General features: G+C 41.3%; 3 protein-coding genes and 1 long non-coding RNA gene across 8 annotated transcripts in view; 2 read left to right on the forward strand and 2 right to left on the reverse strand.

Moving 5' to 3' along the window:
• Positions 1–1,321, forward strand: part of LOC143896369 (uncharacterized) — a 17,425-nt gene extending 16,104 nt beyond the window's left edge. The window contains exon 3 of the long non-coding RNA XR_013256620.1: positions 1,186–1,321. This is a non-coding gene — a long non-coding RNA (uncharacterized LOC143896369). The remainder of the gene's footprint in view (positions 1–1,185) is intronic.
• LOC143896252 (putative chitinase 10) overlaps positions 1–1,443 on the reverse strand; it is a 13,111-nt gene extending 11,668 nt beyond the window's left edge. Inside the window, exons 1-2 of the mRNA XM_077403971.1 lie at positions 1,058–1,443; positions 78–334 (exon numbers count right to left, since the gene is read on the reverse strand). Of these exons, the coding sequence (XP_077260097.1) occupies positions 78–334; positions 1,058–1,443 (643 nt within the window). The remainder of the gene's footprint in view (positions 1–77; positions 335–1,057) is intronic.
• Positions 1,444–9,257: 7,814 nt separating this feature from the next.
• Pdf (Pigment-dispersing factor) lies at positions 9,258–10,437 on the forward strand. The gene is made up of 3 exons (XM_077404203.1): positions 9,258–9,417; positions 9,648–9,798; positions 10,103–10,437. The coding sequence occupies exons 2-3, from the start codon at positions 9,667–9,669 to the stop codon at positions 10,226–10,228; spliced, it is 258 nt and encodes an 85-aa protein (XP_077260329.1). The 5' UTR covers positions 9,258–9,417; positions 9,648–9,666; the 3' UTR covers positions 10,229–10,437.
• Pitslre (cyclin dependent kinase 11B pitslre) lies at positions 10,418–15,857 on the reverse strand. Of its 5 annotated transcripts, none has more exons than XM_077403982.1 (7): positions 15,517–15,857; positions 14,286–14,660; positions 13,202–14,199; positions 12,580–12,906; positions 12,010–12,286; positions 11,413–11,643; positions 10,418–11,326 (listed from the first exon to the last, which is right to left on the reverse strand). In XM_077403982.1, exons 1-7 carry the CDS (start codon positions 15,609–15,611, stop codon positions 11,032–11,034), a joined length of 2,598 nt encoding a protein of 865 aa, XP_077260108.1. In that variant the 5' UTR covers positions 15,612–15,857; the 3' UTR covers positions 10,418–11,031. The 5 variants fall into 5 exon arrangements, with proteins under 5 accessions (XP_077260108.1, XP_077260142.1, XP_077260126.1 ...); XM_077404016.1 differs by lacking the exon at positions 15,517–15,857 and adding an exon at positions 15,098–15,241; XM_077404000.1 differs by lacking the exon at positions 15,517–15,857 and adding an exon at positions 15,155–15,209.
• Positions 15,858–15,991: the final 134 nt, after the last annotated feature.

Consider the following 15,991-nt stretch of genomic DNA (forward strand, 5'->3'; position numbering starts at 1 on the left):
ATAAAATAATAAAATTAACAATTTTATTATTAAATATAAAAATAACTTTTATATACAACTACGAATATATTATTTACCGATGGTAGCTGTGGAGTATATCAGATGGGTGCACTTGTAATCTGGCACATTTTCCGGATACAAAGAGAACGGTTCTGCTCTATGAACGGCTTCAGAGTTGAAGCGGCAGACAATTTTGGGCTCGATGATCTGCTGCGTCCTTCGCAAGGTCGGCGGTGCCACAGGTTCGATCCAGATTGATTCATGATCCGGACCGACACCGAAAAAAGGCGCTTCGCGATGCTCCACTGCATCTCTCAAGGGCAATCTGGTCTCGCTATGAATATGAGCAATTATATACTTGTATGTACTATTACATATATTAAATCTAATATTAAATCTATAAACTTTATAAGCACAATGCAACTATATACATATATTATTAAGTGCTATTTTTATTAAATCGTGAAAAATAAAAGAGCGATTAAACAATATTCGCTTTGAAAATAAAAATAAAATTATAAACAGCACGCTTTAAAGGCCCGGGCACACAGAAAAACTTAAGCAGTAAGGAAATCAACAGTTTGAATTCGCTACCGCTTACGTTATGTCTTAAGTTCCTGACTGTGCAATGATTGGCTGATTTGCTTAAGCTTTTCTATGTGCCCGGGCCTTTATAAAGAATATAAAGTTTTAATTCTCAATTTGAAATTTTTCAATTTTTGGACATACCGCATCTCTTAATAAAAATCTGTAAAAAAAAACTCAAATAGATCAAGAAAATAATTTCAACAAATTTAAATATACATATTATTAAAAAATAACTTTCAAGATTTATTTAAAATTATTTGGAAGAAGAAAATATATTATTATCTTGTAATCAAAGATAGGTACTGGAGGGAATATATATCGAAAAGAAAATATCGCAATCTCACGGATGTCCTTACGCAAGAGCTAAAAGACTAATATGTAAATCGCGATTGTGATTTTTTTACGAAAAGGAGTGTGAACGTCGGAGCATCAGAGAGCTTAGCCGTTTAAATGCATTGTGAATAGTCACCTCTCGAAGTCGTTTCGGAATGTTGGATTCAATTTAGCGTCCAGCACGTTGTCCGGCAACGATTCGACCGCGTCGCGCAAGGGATACCTATGCGAGCCGAACTCATCGTAATCTAAATCATTTGACAGGCGACCGGAGGTCGGCGAGCTTTCGACGGCGTCCCTCCGGAACGAGGGATGGAGTCCGTGCTGTTGCCGATGGTGGTCCGACGGCGGCGGGGGAGGCAGGATCTCTCGGACCGGTACTCGACTCGAGGGAACGGCCGACGATAAACTAACCAGCCAAGTCAAGATAATCCAAGCCGCCATAGCTCGCTGAAATGACAAATCGCATTGACAGTTTTTTTTTACGTCCCTTCGAGTAGAACCTGCTTGTGGAGAGAGCATCCTTTCTGCGTTGCTCGAATTAAAATGCGCTGTTTTTACGCGGTTTCTAAAGGCCCCAGCCGGTTTACCGGAGTGCCGAGACTGCCGAGTATACTACTCGGCTAGAACGTAGGAGGCTACGGTACACTTCGACGTCGGAATGCATTTCAAGCTGGAGTACGCGTCGGTTTGTTTACCTGCGCCTTCAAGATATCCCGATCTCTCGTTCGTTCCAAGACAAGCGCACGAAAAATCGTGACACGAAGAAGAGTCGGCCTTGAAGGCGCGAAGACTCTTGTCCGCTCCGTATCGTCTTTTTGTTTTTCTCGCCCCGCGCGTGTCTTATTTATTGTTCGATTTCCAGTTAGGCCCGTCAATAACCGGTAATTACTTATGCGGCACGCAACGAATTTAATAACGAGACTACCGACCCGATTTAGAATATTTATGAGGCACAGAATGAATGTAAACTTCTACCTGTGCTTTCTTCAGAATAAATATATTTGAAATATGTTCATAATATATTTATACGTCGTCGTCGCCGTGTTATATGAAAAAAATTATCGCAAAACAGCTGAAAAATGCAAGCAAATAGCTGAGCGTCGCAGATTAAAATCAGTGATTCATATAATCCCGTTAAAACAGCTTATGTACCCCATAATAAGAGGAGATTTGTTAACTTAACGGCATAACATCGCTTAGAGTTATAGCCACACGGTATGCATAAAAAATCTTGTTAACAATTTTTAATTTAAACATTTTTCTAGTTTTATCTTGACAATACGGCATACCGCATCAACTATCGTTCAGCATATATATTCATGTAGTCATTCATATTCATTATAGTCGTATATGTTTATAGAACAAGATAATTTTTATCGATATATTTTACTATCTGGAGAAACGGTTTTTCCGAAAATTTTTACTTTTGGCGCTTTCAGCATCTGCCAGTATGCAGGTACTCTATTGTAACTTTGAGAAACGAAATTGGAGAATTTACATCATCTAAGTATTCTAAGTTATCCGAGAACAAAAACTCGATGGCACTCGTGTCGTCTGTTAAAAATGCGGATCTCGTCGGAGGAAGAGACGATATGAATGATGAGGTATCGCGCGAGGCACGCGTAAGGTTTCATTCATTGCACTTTCGCAAACAGCTGCCGACGCGATTTCTTCCTGTCCGTCATTAATCCTTTAGACACAAACGTCTTTAAACAATGATCAAAGAAGCACGATGGAAACGTTAATAAATTTTCTTTTAAAGTATTATCTCTCATTGAAAACGCAACGAAGCGTTAAAATAAACTTTTTATACTTTTGTTATAAATACAAAGTGGCATCGCGGTTAATTTACAGATTCTTGCTAAAAAGAAATTAGATTGTTAATAGAAATAATACGTTAAATTTTTACTGCTATTTTTCTCGTGTGCATTCAGTTAATGAGGATACGATTGCTTCATTGAAGCATGTAAATGACGCATCCAGTGATTATATAGCGACTTTGCTGTTATATCGAACGTATTCCTTGCAATCATCTCTTTTCCTCTTGGAGGCCAAAACAATTTATTTCATGTAATCTTAACGTAGCGTAAAGAAATTTTGATTTTTGAAGTAAATAAAGATAAAATTTAATTTAGATTTTGCAGCTGACGACGAATATCCATCGCGTCATTAAAAGTGTCAATGTGAATAATTCTTCAAACGAAATCTTTAACGAAGATATTATCAGAGTCTGATATCGCAAAATGTAACATTTCACAATGTCTTATGACCAGTCTTACACCATCCGGATCGCAGTTTCCAGTCTCGAGTTCGGAAACCCGGGAAATTTTCTCGCGCGATCGACGTACGTTATTAAACGGACCTTCCTGATTCCTCTTCCGCGGCACCGATGCTTATAAACTGTCACTGACAGGACTCGATGAAGCACTTGTCTGAGGTGGCGCGCGATCTGACCATGCGGGAGCGGGGTCCCGCCGGGGGTCTCCTCGAGAGGTGCGCGTGATGAATTTTAAAAGACACCACCGAGAGCGGCGGGGAGGGCCAACAATCTGGTATTCCGGGCGCGCGAGGACGTCCATATATACCTACTCCTCCATCCAAGAGGGCCCCGCCATCCTGCCTGCTAAAGCCCCCGCTCTGCGGCGACCTTGACCACGAGAAGAGCATGACTTCTCGTTCGCGCGTAAACGCCCCGGGTTCCGCACGAAATCTCATTAGATTTAGATCGCTACTTCCCCTCAGGAAGGTTCGCCAATAACCGAGCGATGAACGCCAGGCGTGTATGCGAATTGACTCGTCGAAGAAGTCCGAGAGTGCTATCCTGATATAATTAAATTGCCACCGTTTCTAAACCGTTCTATTAGCACTTCTATTATCGGCGAACGCGAAGAAAACTCCCTTTTGTTTGTGGCTGATGCTGTCGCGAATGATCTCTGCGCGAATAAACTGCAATGCGCGATAAGTATACTGCTTCAAATGAGTATGCATTTCTTCTCTGTACGCATTTGTTTCAATAGGGAAGTTATTGTTTTCTTTTCTTTTAAAGGGAAGTCCTTCTTTCAGTCATTTTATAGCTCGAAAATTACAGACATTCCCGCCAAGTAAGAATCGCTTTCAGACTGGTCAAGAAATCTTTAGAAAAACAACCGGTTCTTTTAAGATCCTATGTATGCGATTCCTTAACTTCACGACGAGACCTTCAAACTTCGCTCGCGGTTATTAACGGGTCATACGGCGGTTATTGTATTGGAACAAATATAGAACGGAGAGACGGAACATTATATAGTGTATACATTAGTGTATGTGTATACACACATTAGAAAGGATTCTCGCCATTAGATAACGGTGTCGCGAATTTTTAATCATTTGGGCGAGAAGTCGTCGTCATTATGTAGTTTCTTGCGACATCTTAACGGTACATTTTTTAAAAATACAGCGATTAGTTTTGCAATTACATATTTTAACTACAATCAAAACTACAGATAGAAATAAAAGCTTATTCGTTAAGAATTCGCACCATCGTGCCGGAAACGGCACGAAATTTGACACCAGATGACAGAAGCTGGCGACGAGAGAAGCTGCAACGGAGAAGAAATGTTGGAAATAGAGAATCAGTGTCCTTGGTGGTCGACGTTGATGCCGAACCCCCGCCGAAACGGATCATCAGCCGTCGCATACCACAAGAAATATGTTATTGTTCCTCAACTGTGTACTTAGCGAATATCGTCATGAGGCGGTTTACCAAGCGATCCATTAGTCAGCGATATCTTCTGATCTTCAAGTAGCAATTTGCCCTCGCAAACGGCGGTTCGGGGGGTTCAAGGGATTCAGGATGAGCGATATGAATTATACCACCGGGGAAGACGTCACTGGGTAGGAAAGTCGGTGAGTCCAACGTTTGCGATAATGGCACGGGTCTTGGACGTCTTCCAAAAATAAGGCACCTTACCTGAGGGAGTGGCCAGCGATTCGCCTTGAGCTTACGGGTTTGGTCGAGTTATTGACTTGTTTTTTTCCTTGCCTGGAAAGTTTAAAAGTGCGCCGCGAGTGAAAGGGATAGAATTTGTCTTAGAATAGCTACGGGCCGCAGGATCGTTATCTACCTATACGCGTCCCTCATCCTGGCGCGTCCTCGTCCTTGCGCGTTCTTATCGTGTCACGCTTTCTGGTACGCGGCGCGTCTTACACTGCAATTCGCGAAAAATATGAAGCATTTGTTAACTTCTAATTAGGCGAGTTCAATGCGCGCTGCATAATTAGTTGCATACTGAACCCTTGATCTTGGAAATCAAGCAGCGACTACATATGAGAGAGCGAGAGTTCGGCGCGCCATTAATTATGCACTATCCGTTGAATCACAATCCATTGAATTTGTTAGATTGTAATTTATTGGATCCAATCTACCGCAATGTTTTGGATCGAACCTGCTAGCATACCGCTGATTTTGCTCACAGGGGAGAATTTGGCAGGATAGGTATCTATCTTTCAGTGGTACCGGGTACCGGTGCAGGCGCGAGTTATTTTTCTTCTTTCATGGCACTGGAGAGCTCTAAATACGTGCGCGGAGGCGAACGCCCGGTGACCGACACGGTAAAGAGAAACGGAAACGTTTGTCAGGAGAACAAAGATCCCGGGGGTCCGGGGAGTTGGGCGGGTATTCAAATTCGAGCGTATAGCGGTCCCCGGCCGGTTAATTGCATTATACCGTGCGCCTCTGTATAGGTGTGCTTGAACGCACGCACGAGTTCGATTCGACGCCCGAGCCCGCCTCGAGCATTATTAGCCGGATTATTAAAAGTGTGAGGACGCGCGGCGCTTAAACGTTGCGCCGAGTTCAATGCCATCTCTAGCGAGAGACGAAGAGACGAAGAAAAAGGCAAAGGGAGAGCGAGAGAGAGGGAGTTAATACCGTAGAAATATAAATTTTATGTGTCACAGGCCCCCACGCGAGAAAAGAAAATAAAAAATGAAATATATGAATCCATAATCGTCGATCGTTAATGGGCGAGCGAGATGAAGTATCATCGATGCGGTCGAGTCGACTAAGCGACCTCCTCTTTTTCATCCCGTTCTCTCTTTCTCTTTCTCTCTCTTCCTAATTCAAATGTCCATAATTATACTGTCGTAAAGTACTAAAGTAATTGCTGTATCATATCATGAGAAGCATACCTCGCGATTAAGGGCTGCGCCGATAAATCAACGGCGGATTGCCTGCCAATTGGCGGTCCAAACGATCGCTCGGTTCCCGTAGGAGCCCTTCCTTCGAGAGAAAAAAAAAAGATAGTAAAAAGCGTTTTATGAATTCATAGCTGTTTATTTCTTCGGAGTGAACGATCGCATAACTATCGATTAACATCAAGGCGAAATAACTTCTTTCGCACGTACATCCCACACGTATGCATCGCTCATATACTCTTTATAAATGGAGAAGCTCACGGATAAGAGTTCACAGATTTTTTTTTCCGGAAAAAAGAATAGGACGAAACCGAGAGTTGCGCAGTTGCTGAAAGTGTCGTTATTTATCGCCGCAAGTTCGTGGGCCAATAACGCGTTATTTCATAATAATCGGCCCATCAGCCATTAGTGCATCTCGCGGCAGAGGCGCAAGCACGGCTATCTCGATGGCTTTTTCGCGATAGATAAATCGCTACACAGGAACGCTATTAACACTCGCGGCGAACAAATTGATCCTCTCGCGACGATAGAATGACTATCTCCATCTCTCTTTCGCTACTTGAGAACACCGCGACAGGGATCCGTAAGTATATACGTCATATTTCGCGCACACATCTGCGAGAGACGTCTTCTGACACGCGTTAAAGTCACGAAACGGCTTCTGTGGAGGCGAATGTGAGTCAAACGGGTTTCCGAAGACGAAGACGAGGATCGTGACCGTGGCGGGTGCGAAACGTCGCGTAAATCAAACGTCGTGTGAAATAACGAAGATGTATTACGAAACAGATGACGATCTGGCGATAATTGGACAATCCGTGCTACTAAAATCACAAGTAAACCGAATTAGTGGCGCGACGCGCGTCTCCCTGGCAGACATTGCGAAATCTCGGAGTCAACTTTCGACGATTCCATGCACAAATAATAATAATAATAGTAATAATCTTGTCTCTCGAGAGTGCTACAGATAAATAAAATAAAAAAAAATTAGCCGCGTTTGGCACAAAAGATTTCTCTGTGAGAACGAATGCAAACGAACAAAATTGCAAAAAATCAACGAGACGAGGCGATTTTGAAATCGGGGAGGCGACCGGAACAGAACTTTTTTTTTCTTCTTACGAGCGCCTTATGCTCGTTGATCTCGTTGTTTCCAATCTCATCGAACTCTTACCGATCATCATCGTTTCAGCTTGGCGCGAATCGCGAATGGTCGCTCAGACATCCAGGCTCTCCATTATAGAGAAAATGTCACGGAGGCGTCGAAAGTGGCTAATCCGTTCGCCGTTGATCGACACGCCTTCGCCGTGGGTCTTCGAAGGGTCTTGTAACGTAGAATCAAGGCCACGCCACCGGTCTCAGGCCGCTTTTACGGCCGCTGGTTGAGTGACCTTTCTGCGCTCATCCTAGGGAACAGTCAAAGATTTCGACGCTGCTGGTCCGTCCTTCTTCCTCCTCGCTTTGCTCTCTTTTCTATTTTGTCTCTCCCTCGCGATGAGTTTCTTGCAAGACGAAAAAGAAAACGAACGACAGGGTGTATCGATTCATTTTGAACTAGTGGCAATCATAAAGAGATTATAGTCGAATCGAAGGAGAAAGTTATTAATATAGACTAAGGGAAATGATTGTTATTGCAACCCTATAATAAAAATATTACTATTACTATTAATTATTATTATTGCTATTGCTATTGCTACTGCTATTGCTATTAATGTTACTATATTAATTTTTATTATTTTTGTAGCAAAGAAATGAGCGAAATAATGAGACTGCGTTTGATATACCATATGTAATTAATCTTTGCTTGAGATAAGATCTGCAAGATCGTCAGTGAAAATATCGTCAGTCGTTCATTGCGATCCATTTTCCACATGAGATTGGCCAAGTAGTTATCTATAATGAATACTAAGGCATTTATGATGCTCAGGTCAGGCATTTATGCGACGCGTTGCTCCGGAGGAGCGCTCGCGGTATCACTTCTCGCGCCGTACTCCCATTGTGTACGCCCGACGAGCGTTTGTCCCGAGATAATTATGCGATTTATCTCTCCTTTTGTCTCCCCTCCCAATCTTCCCCGAAGAATGACAATGTCGCGATTCACCATTCGCCGTGCACGCGACGTATCGTTCGACGAATGAGTAATGCGGGCGAACCGGCTGATTTATATCTTCTCGAGTATATATCGAAAGGACGGGAGCCGTCGCCGCCGTCGCCGCCGCCGCCAGCCTTCGCGAGGTCGGGTTTCCTCGTGCGGATAAGCGTTCCCCGAGATTAAATACGACACTGACCCTGACGAGGCTCGCATTCGCGAGCGACCGCAACGAGACGAGTGCTCGTAATGCTCGTCGTGGGCTCTTCCTATAATGATAGCTCTTGTCGCGACGGGCGCTTCGGGCACGCGCGCCGCGAGATCGCGGGCCTTGATAAGAGAAGAAGTTTCTGCGGAGAAGATTAAAAGACCGTACTCTCTCCCTGTCGGCGAGGGCGACGGGGCGTCTTTATTTCGCCGGCTCTCGCTCTCGATGCAAAAATGTCGCTCTGCAATTAATATCAAGATGAGAATGAAAGACGTAATTCTCTCTCGCGGATCCTCGCATCGTGTAGTCTTTAAAAAGACGTCGCGCGAATTCCGCGACATTATATGAAAAGGTCAATAATAAAATGTTTTTCAGGAGTGAGAGGAGATCCGACACCCGACCAGGAATTCGGCGGGATCGGCGCCGATCGAGCTTCTATTATATGTTTTCGACTCCGATTTAAATTCCTCCCTCAGGATCGCATTTCCATTTCCAATTTCAATCCTTCTCTCGGATATATTTTATTGATCCGTGAGCTTTATCGAGACGCAATTTTCATTACGTATACCGATCAGCCGCGAGTAATCAAACGCAGGATTGCACGCTTCTCTCTCTCTCTCTCTCTCTCTCTCTCTCTCTCTCTCTCTCTCTCTCTCTCTCTCTCTCTCTCTCTCTATTTCTATTTTTATTTTCTATTTTCATTTTTATTTGCTGCCGTTTGCGTCGACAGCTGCTACAATGTTCGCTATGTTTTTGTCTCTCGATAAGATTTCTTTTATAACTTAATAAAGGAGACGAAACATATAATTTCCACGATGATTTCGTCGGAGGACACCTGTCGTTCGCAGAGTCGGCCTACGCCCTTACGATCTGTCTGTCAGGAACAGATCTTGCGACGGTAGTAGATGCTCGGTATAAAAGAAACAGCGCTTTCGGATCCACGTCGTATTCGTGCGGTACATTGAACGTGGCGTCCGCTGCCACTTCGTCGTCTGCTGTAAATTGGCGACTTACGACTATACATATTGTGAGTAATTATCACGTTTATTCAAATTACTTAATTTAAATAAAATTTTCGTATAATACAAGTTTTTTTATTAATATTAATATTTATTTTATCAAATTAAATTAATATTTAATTTAATATTAATATTAAATTTTATTAAATTAATATTCAATTATTATATTCAATGTTTAAAATAATAATTGACAAGTCTTTTTCTACACGTGTTTTACCTTTTCTTATCTTGTCTCAAGAACGGAGCAACATTCGTCAATGGCTAATTACGCGAAGCTCGCAGTCGTTATTGCCGTTATCGTCGGCGTCGTTTGCGGAGAGGAGTTCAGCGAGCTCGAGGATGTCGACAGGAATACTCTCGGATTGAATTTTCCGTACGGTAGAGGATTGGTAAGTGTATATACCCATCAATCCAAGTGGCAATTAAGAAACGCGTAAAACTTTGCTAATAACGTAGCATATTTATCATATTTCGAAATTATATCGAACGCTTCTTCTCGGCAAGATGAGATACGAGGATTAATTTACACGTCAATTCGGACTCGGAATTCTACTTAAGCGATCGCGACACAGTTTGAAAAAGGAAATAGCGATGTTGTAACAGAATACTATTAAACAGATTTATTAGGCGAATATTTATGTACATAAGAAATGTTATACACATTTCTTATTTTATTATTTGTTTCTTTCATAGGATAGCGAATTGCAGCTGGCCAGATTGATACTGGTGGCTCCACGTCCCTCTCATCCCAAGCGTAACTCCGAGCTTATAAACTCACTGTTGGGCCTACCAAAAAATATGCACAATGCGGGGAAATGAAAGTGACAGCATTGCTTGGGGTTGTACAAGATATTCAAAGATACATTACATATAGAAGAATATACATCCCATAGTTTATCCGTCAAATATATATTTAGAACAGAGCATTTGGAAAATCAAATAAAAAATGTCAGCGCTGTTGCCAGAAACATGGACTCCGTGTACAAAATGAATCGATACTAATAAATGTAGAAACTCATATACATATATTTCTTTCTATTTTATTGCATCTTTCTATTACATAATTCCTTGTACTATTTTTTTTGCTCTCACGTTCTCTTTATAATTTATGATTGTAAAGTGCGGACTAATATAAATTACGAACATTAATCACGTAAATATTGTCGTTTTGATTTTTATAACAGATATTTCTATTATTCCATACTAGGATAATATTATTCTATCGTATTATTCCAACGGAGTTGAAAGGCAACTCGAAGTTGGCAGATCTTAGGTTTAATACCTCGACCCATTCCAGAAACTGATACATAATTAGGTAGATATATTATTTTATACTATTAAATCATATGCGACAAGAGCAATCGCAAACATCTCCATTTTATAAAAACGAGACACTGTAATTCAACTATATATATATATATATATATATATATATATATATATATATATATATGAATATTTTTCATGTTCTTCTTTCTTTTATAACAGAAGTAGAATACGTACATATAATGCGGATTATATATTTCTTCATACATACATATATAAAGAAACGTAGTATATTTTGTATAAATCTATTCGGATAAAAATTCTTTGTTATAATTCAGAGTATAAAATTTTTTCAACTAGAATTTCAAGTGAAAGCCACCGCCAACCGGCGGCGCCCTGCCACCCTCCATCATGCCCATGTGGAAACCGGAGTTGCTCAAATCGGCGTCGTCACCATCGCCCAATTGCTTATATTCTCTGCCGCCGCTCGGTGGTTTCGGGGACGCGTTCGTAGTTCTAATTCCTTGCTCCGACTTGGCGGGCCACGTGGGAAACATTTGCGGATCGATTGGCAAAGGCGCTTCAGTAAAATAGCCATGATTACTGGCGTCTTCGGCGGTTACACGTTGCCGAGGATCATACGTTAGAAATCTGAAAACGGAACAATTACGCTTGTAATAAAACTTATTTAAATATTAGACACTTGCATATATCGCTCTCTATGTGGAATAACTTACTTGTTCAGCAACTCAATACCTAAATCGGACAACGATAAACTAAATCTTTGTCTGAGATTATTTACAGGGTAATGCGCGAATGGAATCTTTTGTACTATGGGTAATTTAGCATATCCTGGCCAGATTCTTTCGCTCGGTGTACCCAGCTCCTTAAATATTTTATTCAATTGATCTATATCCGACTTTCCTGGGAACAATGGTTCCATTCTTAAAAGCTCAGCAAAAATGCACCTAAGAAAGGATCATAAATATCGTATATAGTCTATATTTATATATACATGTTAAAATTATATTTATATTTAATACTATAATCCATAATATATCAAGTCAGCAACAATCATAATAATAAATGATACTAGGCCAAAAACGAGCAACATATAGATGCCACAAATTAAAAATAGCTTAATCTCTCAATACATAATAACGTAGATATATCCTTATCTATGCTATTATATATTGAGATTAAACTATTTGTGACATCTATGATATGCGTTGCATGTTTTTAGCCTAGTATAATTTATTATTATTGTTTTACGAGCTAGATTCCATTGATATAGAAACAATTATATTAAATGATACTGAAAAAGTCACACTTACCCTACGGACCACATATCTATAGGTGTACTATATATTCCTGCATATTCTTTATCACACAGCAATAATTCAGGAGCTCTATACCAAAGCGTTACGACGATAGGCGTGTATTGCCTCAAGGGAGAACCGTATTCACGAGCTAAGCCAAAATCGCCGACTTTCAAAATGCCCCTGTGACTTAACAGCAAATTGGACGTCTTTAGATCGCGATGCAATATCCAATTATCATGTAGATGCGCGACCGCGCGTAACAATTGTTGCATAAGACATTTAACTTCTCCTACGATAGAGAAAGAAATACTAATTTTTCCTTACATTCGCATATTCTTATAAATTTAGAAATTGGGTGCAACAGCAGAGTTTAAAGTTCAACATATGTGATCCATAAAACAATACAATTATTTTATATTTAATCCTTAATGACATCTTTTATAGATTACTTGTATATAATTGTTATTTTTCAATTGTATCTATTAAAATTGTTTTTTTATTTTTTGACTTGTGTGCTGTTATTACACTATTACGCCCAACTCTTCGATCAGTTTTCTACATTGTGTAATACAATACACTCACCGGGTATAAAAACTTGTTTCTTCTGTTTCATGGTTTCTATTAGGGATTTCAGATCGTGCTCTACGTAATCCATGACAATAAATATCTTATCCATGTTACTGCCGACGACTATCTCACGCACGGTAACAATATTGGGATGCTGCGCTTTCAATAATGTATTGATCTCCCTCAAACTCGTAATCGGAAAGCCTTCCTTCTCCTTTTCCATTTTCAGTCGTTTCAACGCGACTATCTCATCCGTGCGTTTGTCGCGTGCTCTGTACACGACTCCATATGTACCTTCTTCGATTCGATTTAAACATTGAAATTCTTCGACGCTTCTACAACCTAAAGAGCAAAAAATTTACAATATATGTACATATAAACAAAAAATAATGAATCATAGAGCGTCTAAAAATTAATAATAAAATAAAGGCAAAAATAAAAAAAAACATTAGATTGAAGGAATAAAAGCAAATTTGAATTAATCAAGTTGAAGATTATTTACGATAAAAATTTAAGCCTGAGACTAACCTGAGAGTAACCTGTGACTATATAACTCGTGTATTTGGGATGCTTTTATTCCTTCAATTTTATTTTTAAACTTCTTTTACATTTATTTGTATAGCATTTCTTGCTGTACCTTGAATAGCCGGCAGATATGGCGGTAACTCTGGTTCCTCCTCTTTCTTTTCCTCCTCTTCTATGTTTTTCGGAGCATTGTTGGACTCGACATGTCCCGGAGAGTCTCCATCTGAATGATCGGATTTGGCTAATCGATCGACGGACAATGGACTTGGATTGTTGTATTCTGAGCCATCATTGGAATCGCCCCCAGAACCTTTATTCGATTCGTTAGATTCATCGTCGTCGTCGCTGCTCGATTCCGAAGAGTCGGACGAATGTCGCTCCGAGGACCTCTCGTGCGGACTTCTCTCACCTTCAGACGAGTGTCTAGACTCGGCTGATTTCGATCGCGCGCCCTCGGAACGAGCAGGACTGACGCTTTCATCCGACAGCTCTACAATCGAAGGATCCGGATTGTTATCCGGACTCATGGGCCGTTTCTCGCCTCTCTTCATTCTTCTCGCTTCCAACTCCATTCTAGATACCTCTTTGCGCCTGGCCATTTCTCTGTCGGCTTCCAACAGTCTTTCTTTCCTAAGTTCCTGTTCCGTCATCTCCTTTGGATCTTTAATCTGCATAGAGATGTCATTTTGCACATCCATCTCGTTAATATCATCGGTTACGATCTCCATCGCTTCCCGCAGCTGTTTGTCCCTGTGCTCCTTCTCGCGCTCCATCTTCTCTTGGTCTCTCTCGCGAGCTCTATCGTGCTTGTGAGATCTCTTGCGACGTTTCTCGGATCGTTCCATCAGCTCGCTCTCCGAGAACTGCTCGTCCATGATCACGCGTACGTGCCTCTGATCCTCCATGCGAATCTCGCGACGTTCTCTACCGTCGTCCACGGTACGCATTTCACGACGTTCCCGCAGGTCGTCCATCCGTACTTCTCGCCGATCGCGCGACTCGCGTATATCTCGCAGATCCTCCAATCGCACCTCGTGTCGAGACGACTCGATTTTATAATTACGAGTATCACGCGGATCCTCCCGTCTCTCCCTTCTCTTGTCCAACAATCTAGAACATAAATACAAATAATATTAATATTTCTATATTTTGTCAGACAGACAGCGAAAAATTCCAAGGTACTAAATACGATATACCTTTCCCTCAAATCTTCTAGGACGCGGTCTCCTGTACTTCTTTCCTTGCGATCGTGCCTGGAAGATTCTCTGTCTCTGGAATGACTCTCCATCCTGTCTAGACGCTCCATTCTTTCGCGATTCCTCTTGGAGCTTTCCAAACGCTCGGGTCTTTCCAGAGGCTCTCCCACATGTCTACGATGCCTGTGCTTGTCCCTATGTCTGTCTTCGCGTTCGTGCTGACGCGACTTCCGCTCTTTCTCATCTCTACGATTTCTCCTGTCGCTGTGCTTCTCCCTTCGATGGGACGAGCTAGACTTATGATGGCGAACAACTGCCTGCGGTGGTTTGATATCTAAGGAGTCGGCCGTGTCGCCACCCTCTTCCTCTGAAAAGCTGAAATAGGTAATTAGGTTGAATCAATGACATTACTAATTCTTTCGTGAAATTCGTGAAGCAAATGTTTGAGATATATACTCATAAATATTTGTACCATCAATAATATTATCACTTTTCGTTTCAGTAGTTTACTGAGTTTCGTTCAGAATATTTATGAATACATTCAGAATGAAAATTAAGAAGTGCGCCAATTAACGTTATAAATTTTTTAACGAATAAAACAAATATATGTGCCATTGACGGGACCGGAGTAAAGATGGTATTCCTATGTACTTGGAAATAAATAAATAGGAAAATAACTCGAGGAATCGACGTGCTGCGTACAAACGTGCGTTGTCTCGCGGAGATTTTGAATACCTAAAAATTCTGGGCAGCATTGCTCGTCATTATGCTTCGTGCGATATGTTTTCACTTATTCGCAAAAAGGGACTGACTTGCCAAATGCTGAGTGTCAAATTGTCAATTGGTGTCAAAGAGATTAATGGAAAAACCTTTGGACCTTTGGACCTTTGGACGCTAAGTCCGCCATTCGCGAGCGTATCGAACACCGCCACTGCGGTGCTTTGCTTAGTGCTATCAAGCAGTACCAACAAACCCCAAATGCAAAAAAACAAAAATTTGTCGCGCAAGCGCGCACATGCGCCTTCAAACGTCATTTCAGGCTAACCTAAAACGACTCTCACGTGGCTCGGACGGCGAGGGGAGCAACGGATTAACGCGAGGATCAAAAGTACGCGTCGTAGGCGTAATCCAGTGATCGTTCTTGGCTCGTGGCCCGCCCCGTCTTTTAGACCTAATCTTAATCAAATTGTGACAATATTTAAGAGAAAGACGATACAGCGATAAACAATACCTGTATTCAGCCATATCCTTCAATGGACTCTTCTTAATTTCTCCGTCTTCACTTTGATTATCGATATCCATATCCGACATATCCGGCGTGGACATATTCACGCGAGTAGCTAACGCGATTTTTAACCTAACTCATTGGAATGTCGCTCGTTGCGTTCGAATGCGTTCCCATTTTCGGTGAATTGTAGCTCGCGGAAGATGACAAAACAATCAGCGTGACGTTTGATTACAGATTTTAGATCGTAAATATAAAAAAAAAATCGTAATAAAGCGTGTTTTTCACGCTACCACTCGCGAATTATTTCACAATACGCCTACTTCACCGTTCACCATTGTAACTTTTTTTCAATGGGTTTTGGAACGCAACGCGTCAGGAAGTCGGAAACGCCTTTTTTCGAAGTTTCGGAACACGGATAGGTTGGTCAAAAATATCCTAAATTGCAGATTAAAGGCTGATTTATAGAGGCCGTAACCGT

The sequence above is a fragment of the Temnothorax americanus genome, unplaced genomic scaffold (genome assembly GCF_048541705.1).
Source record: "Temnothorax americanus isolate GAGA-0224 unplaced genomic scaffold, ASM4854170v1 Scaffold1, whole genome shotgun sequence".
NCBI classification, from domain to species: domain Eukaryota; kingdom Metazoa; phylum Arthropoda; class Insecta; order Hymenoptera; family Formicidae; genus Temnothorax; species Temnothorax americanus.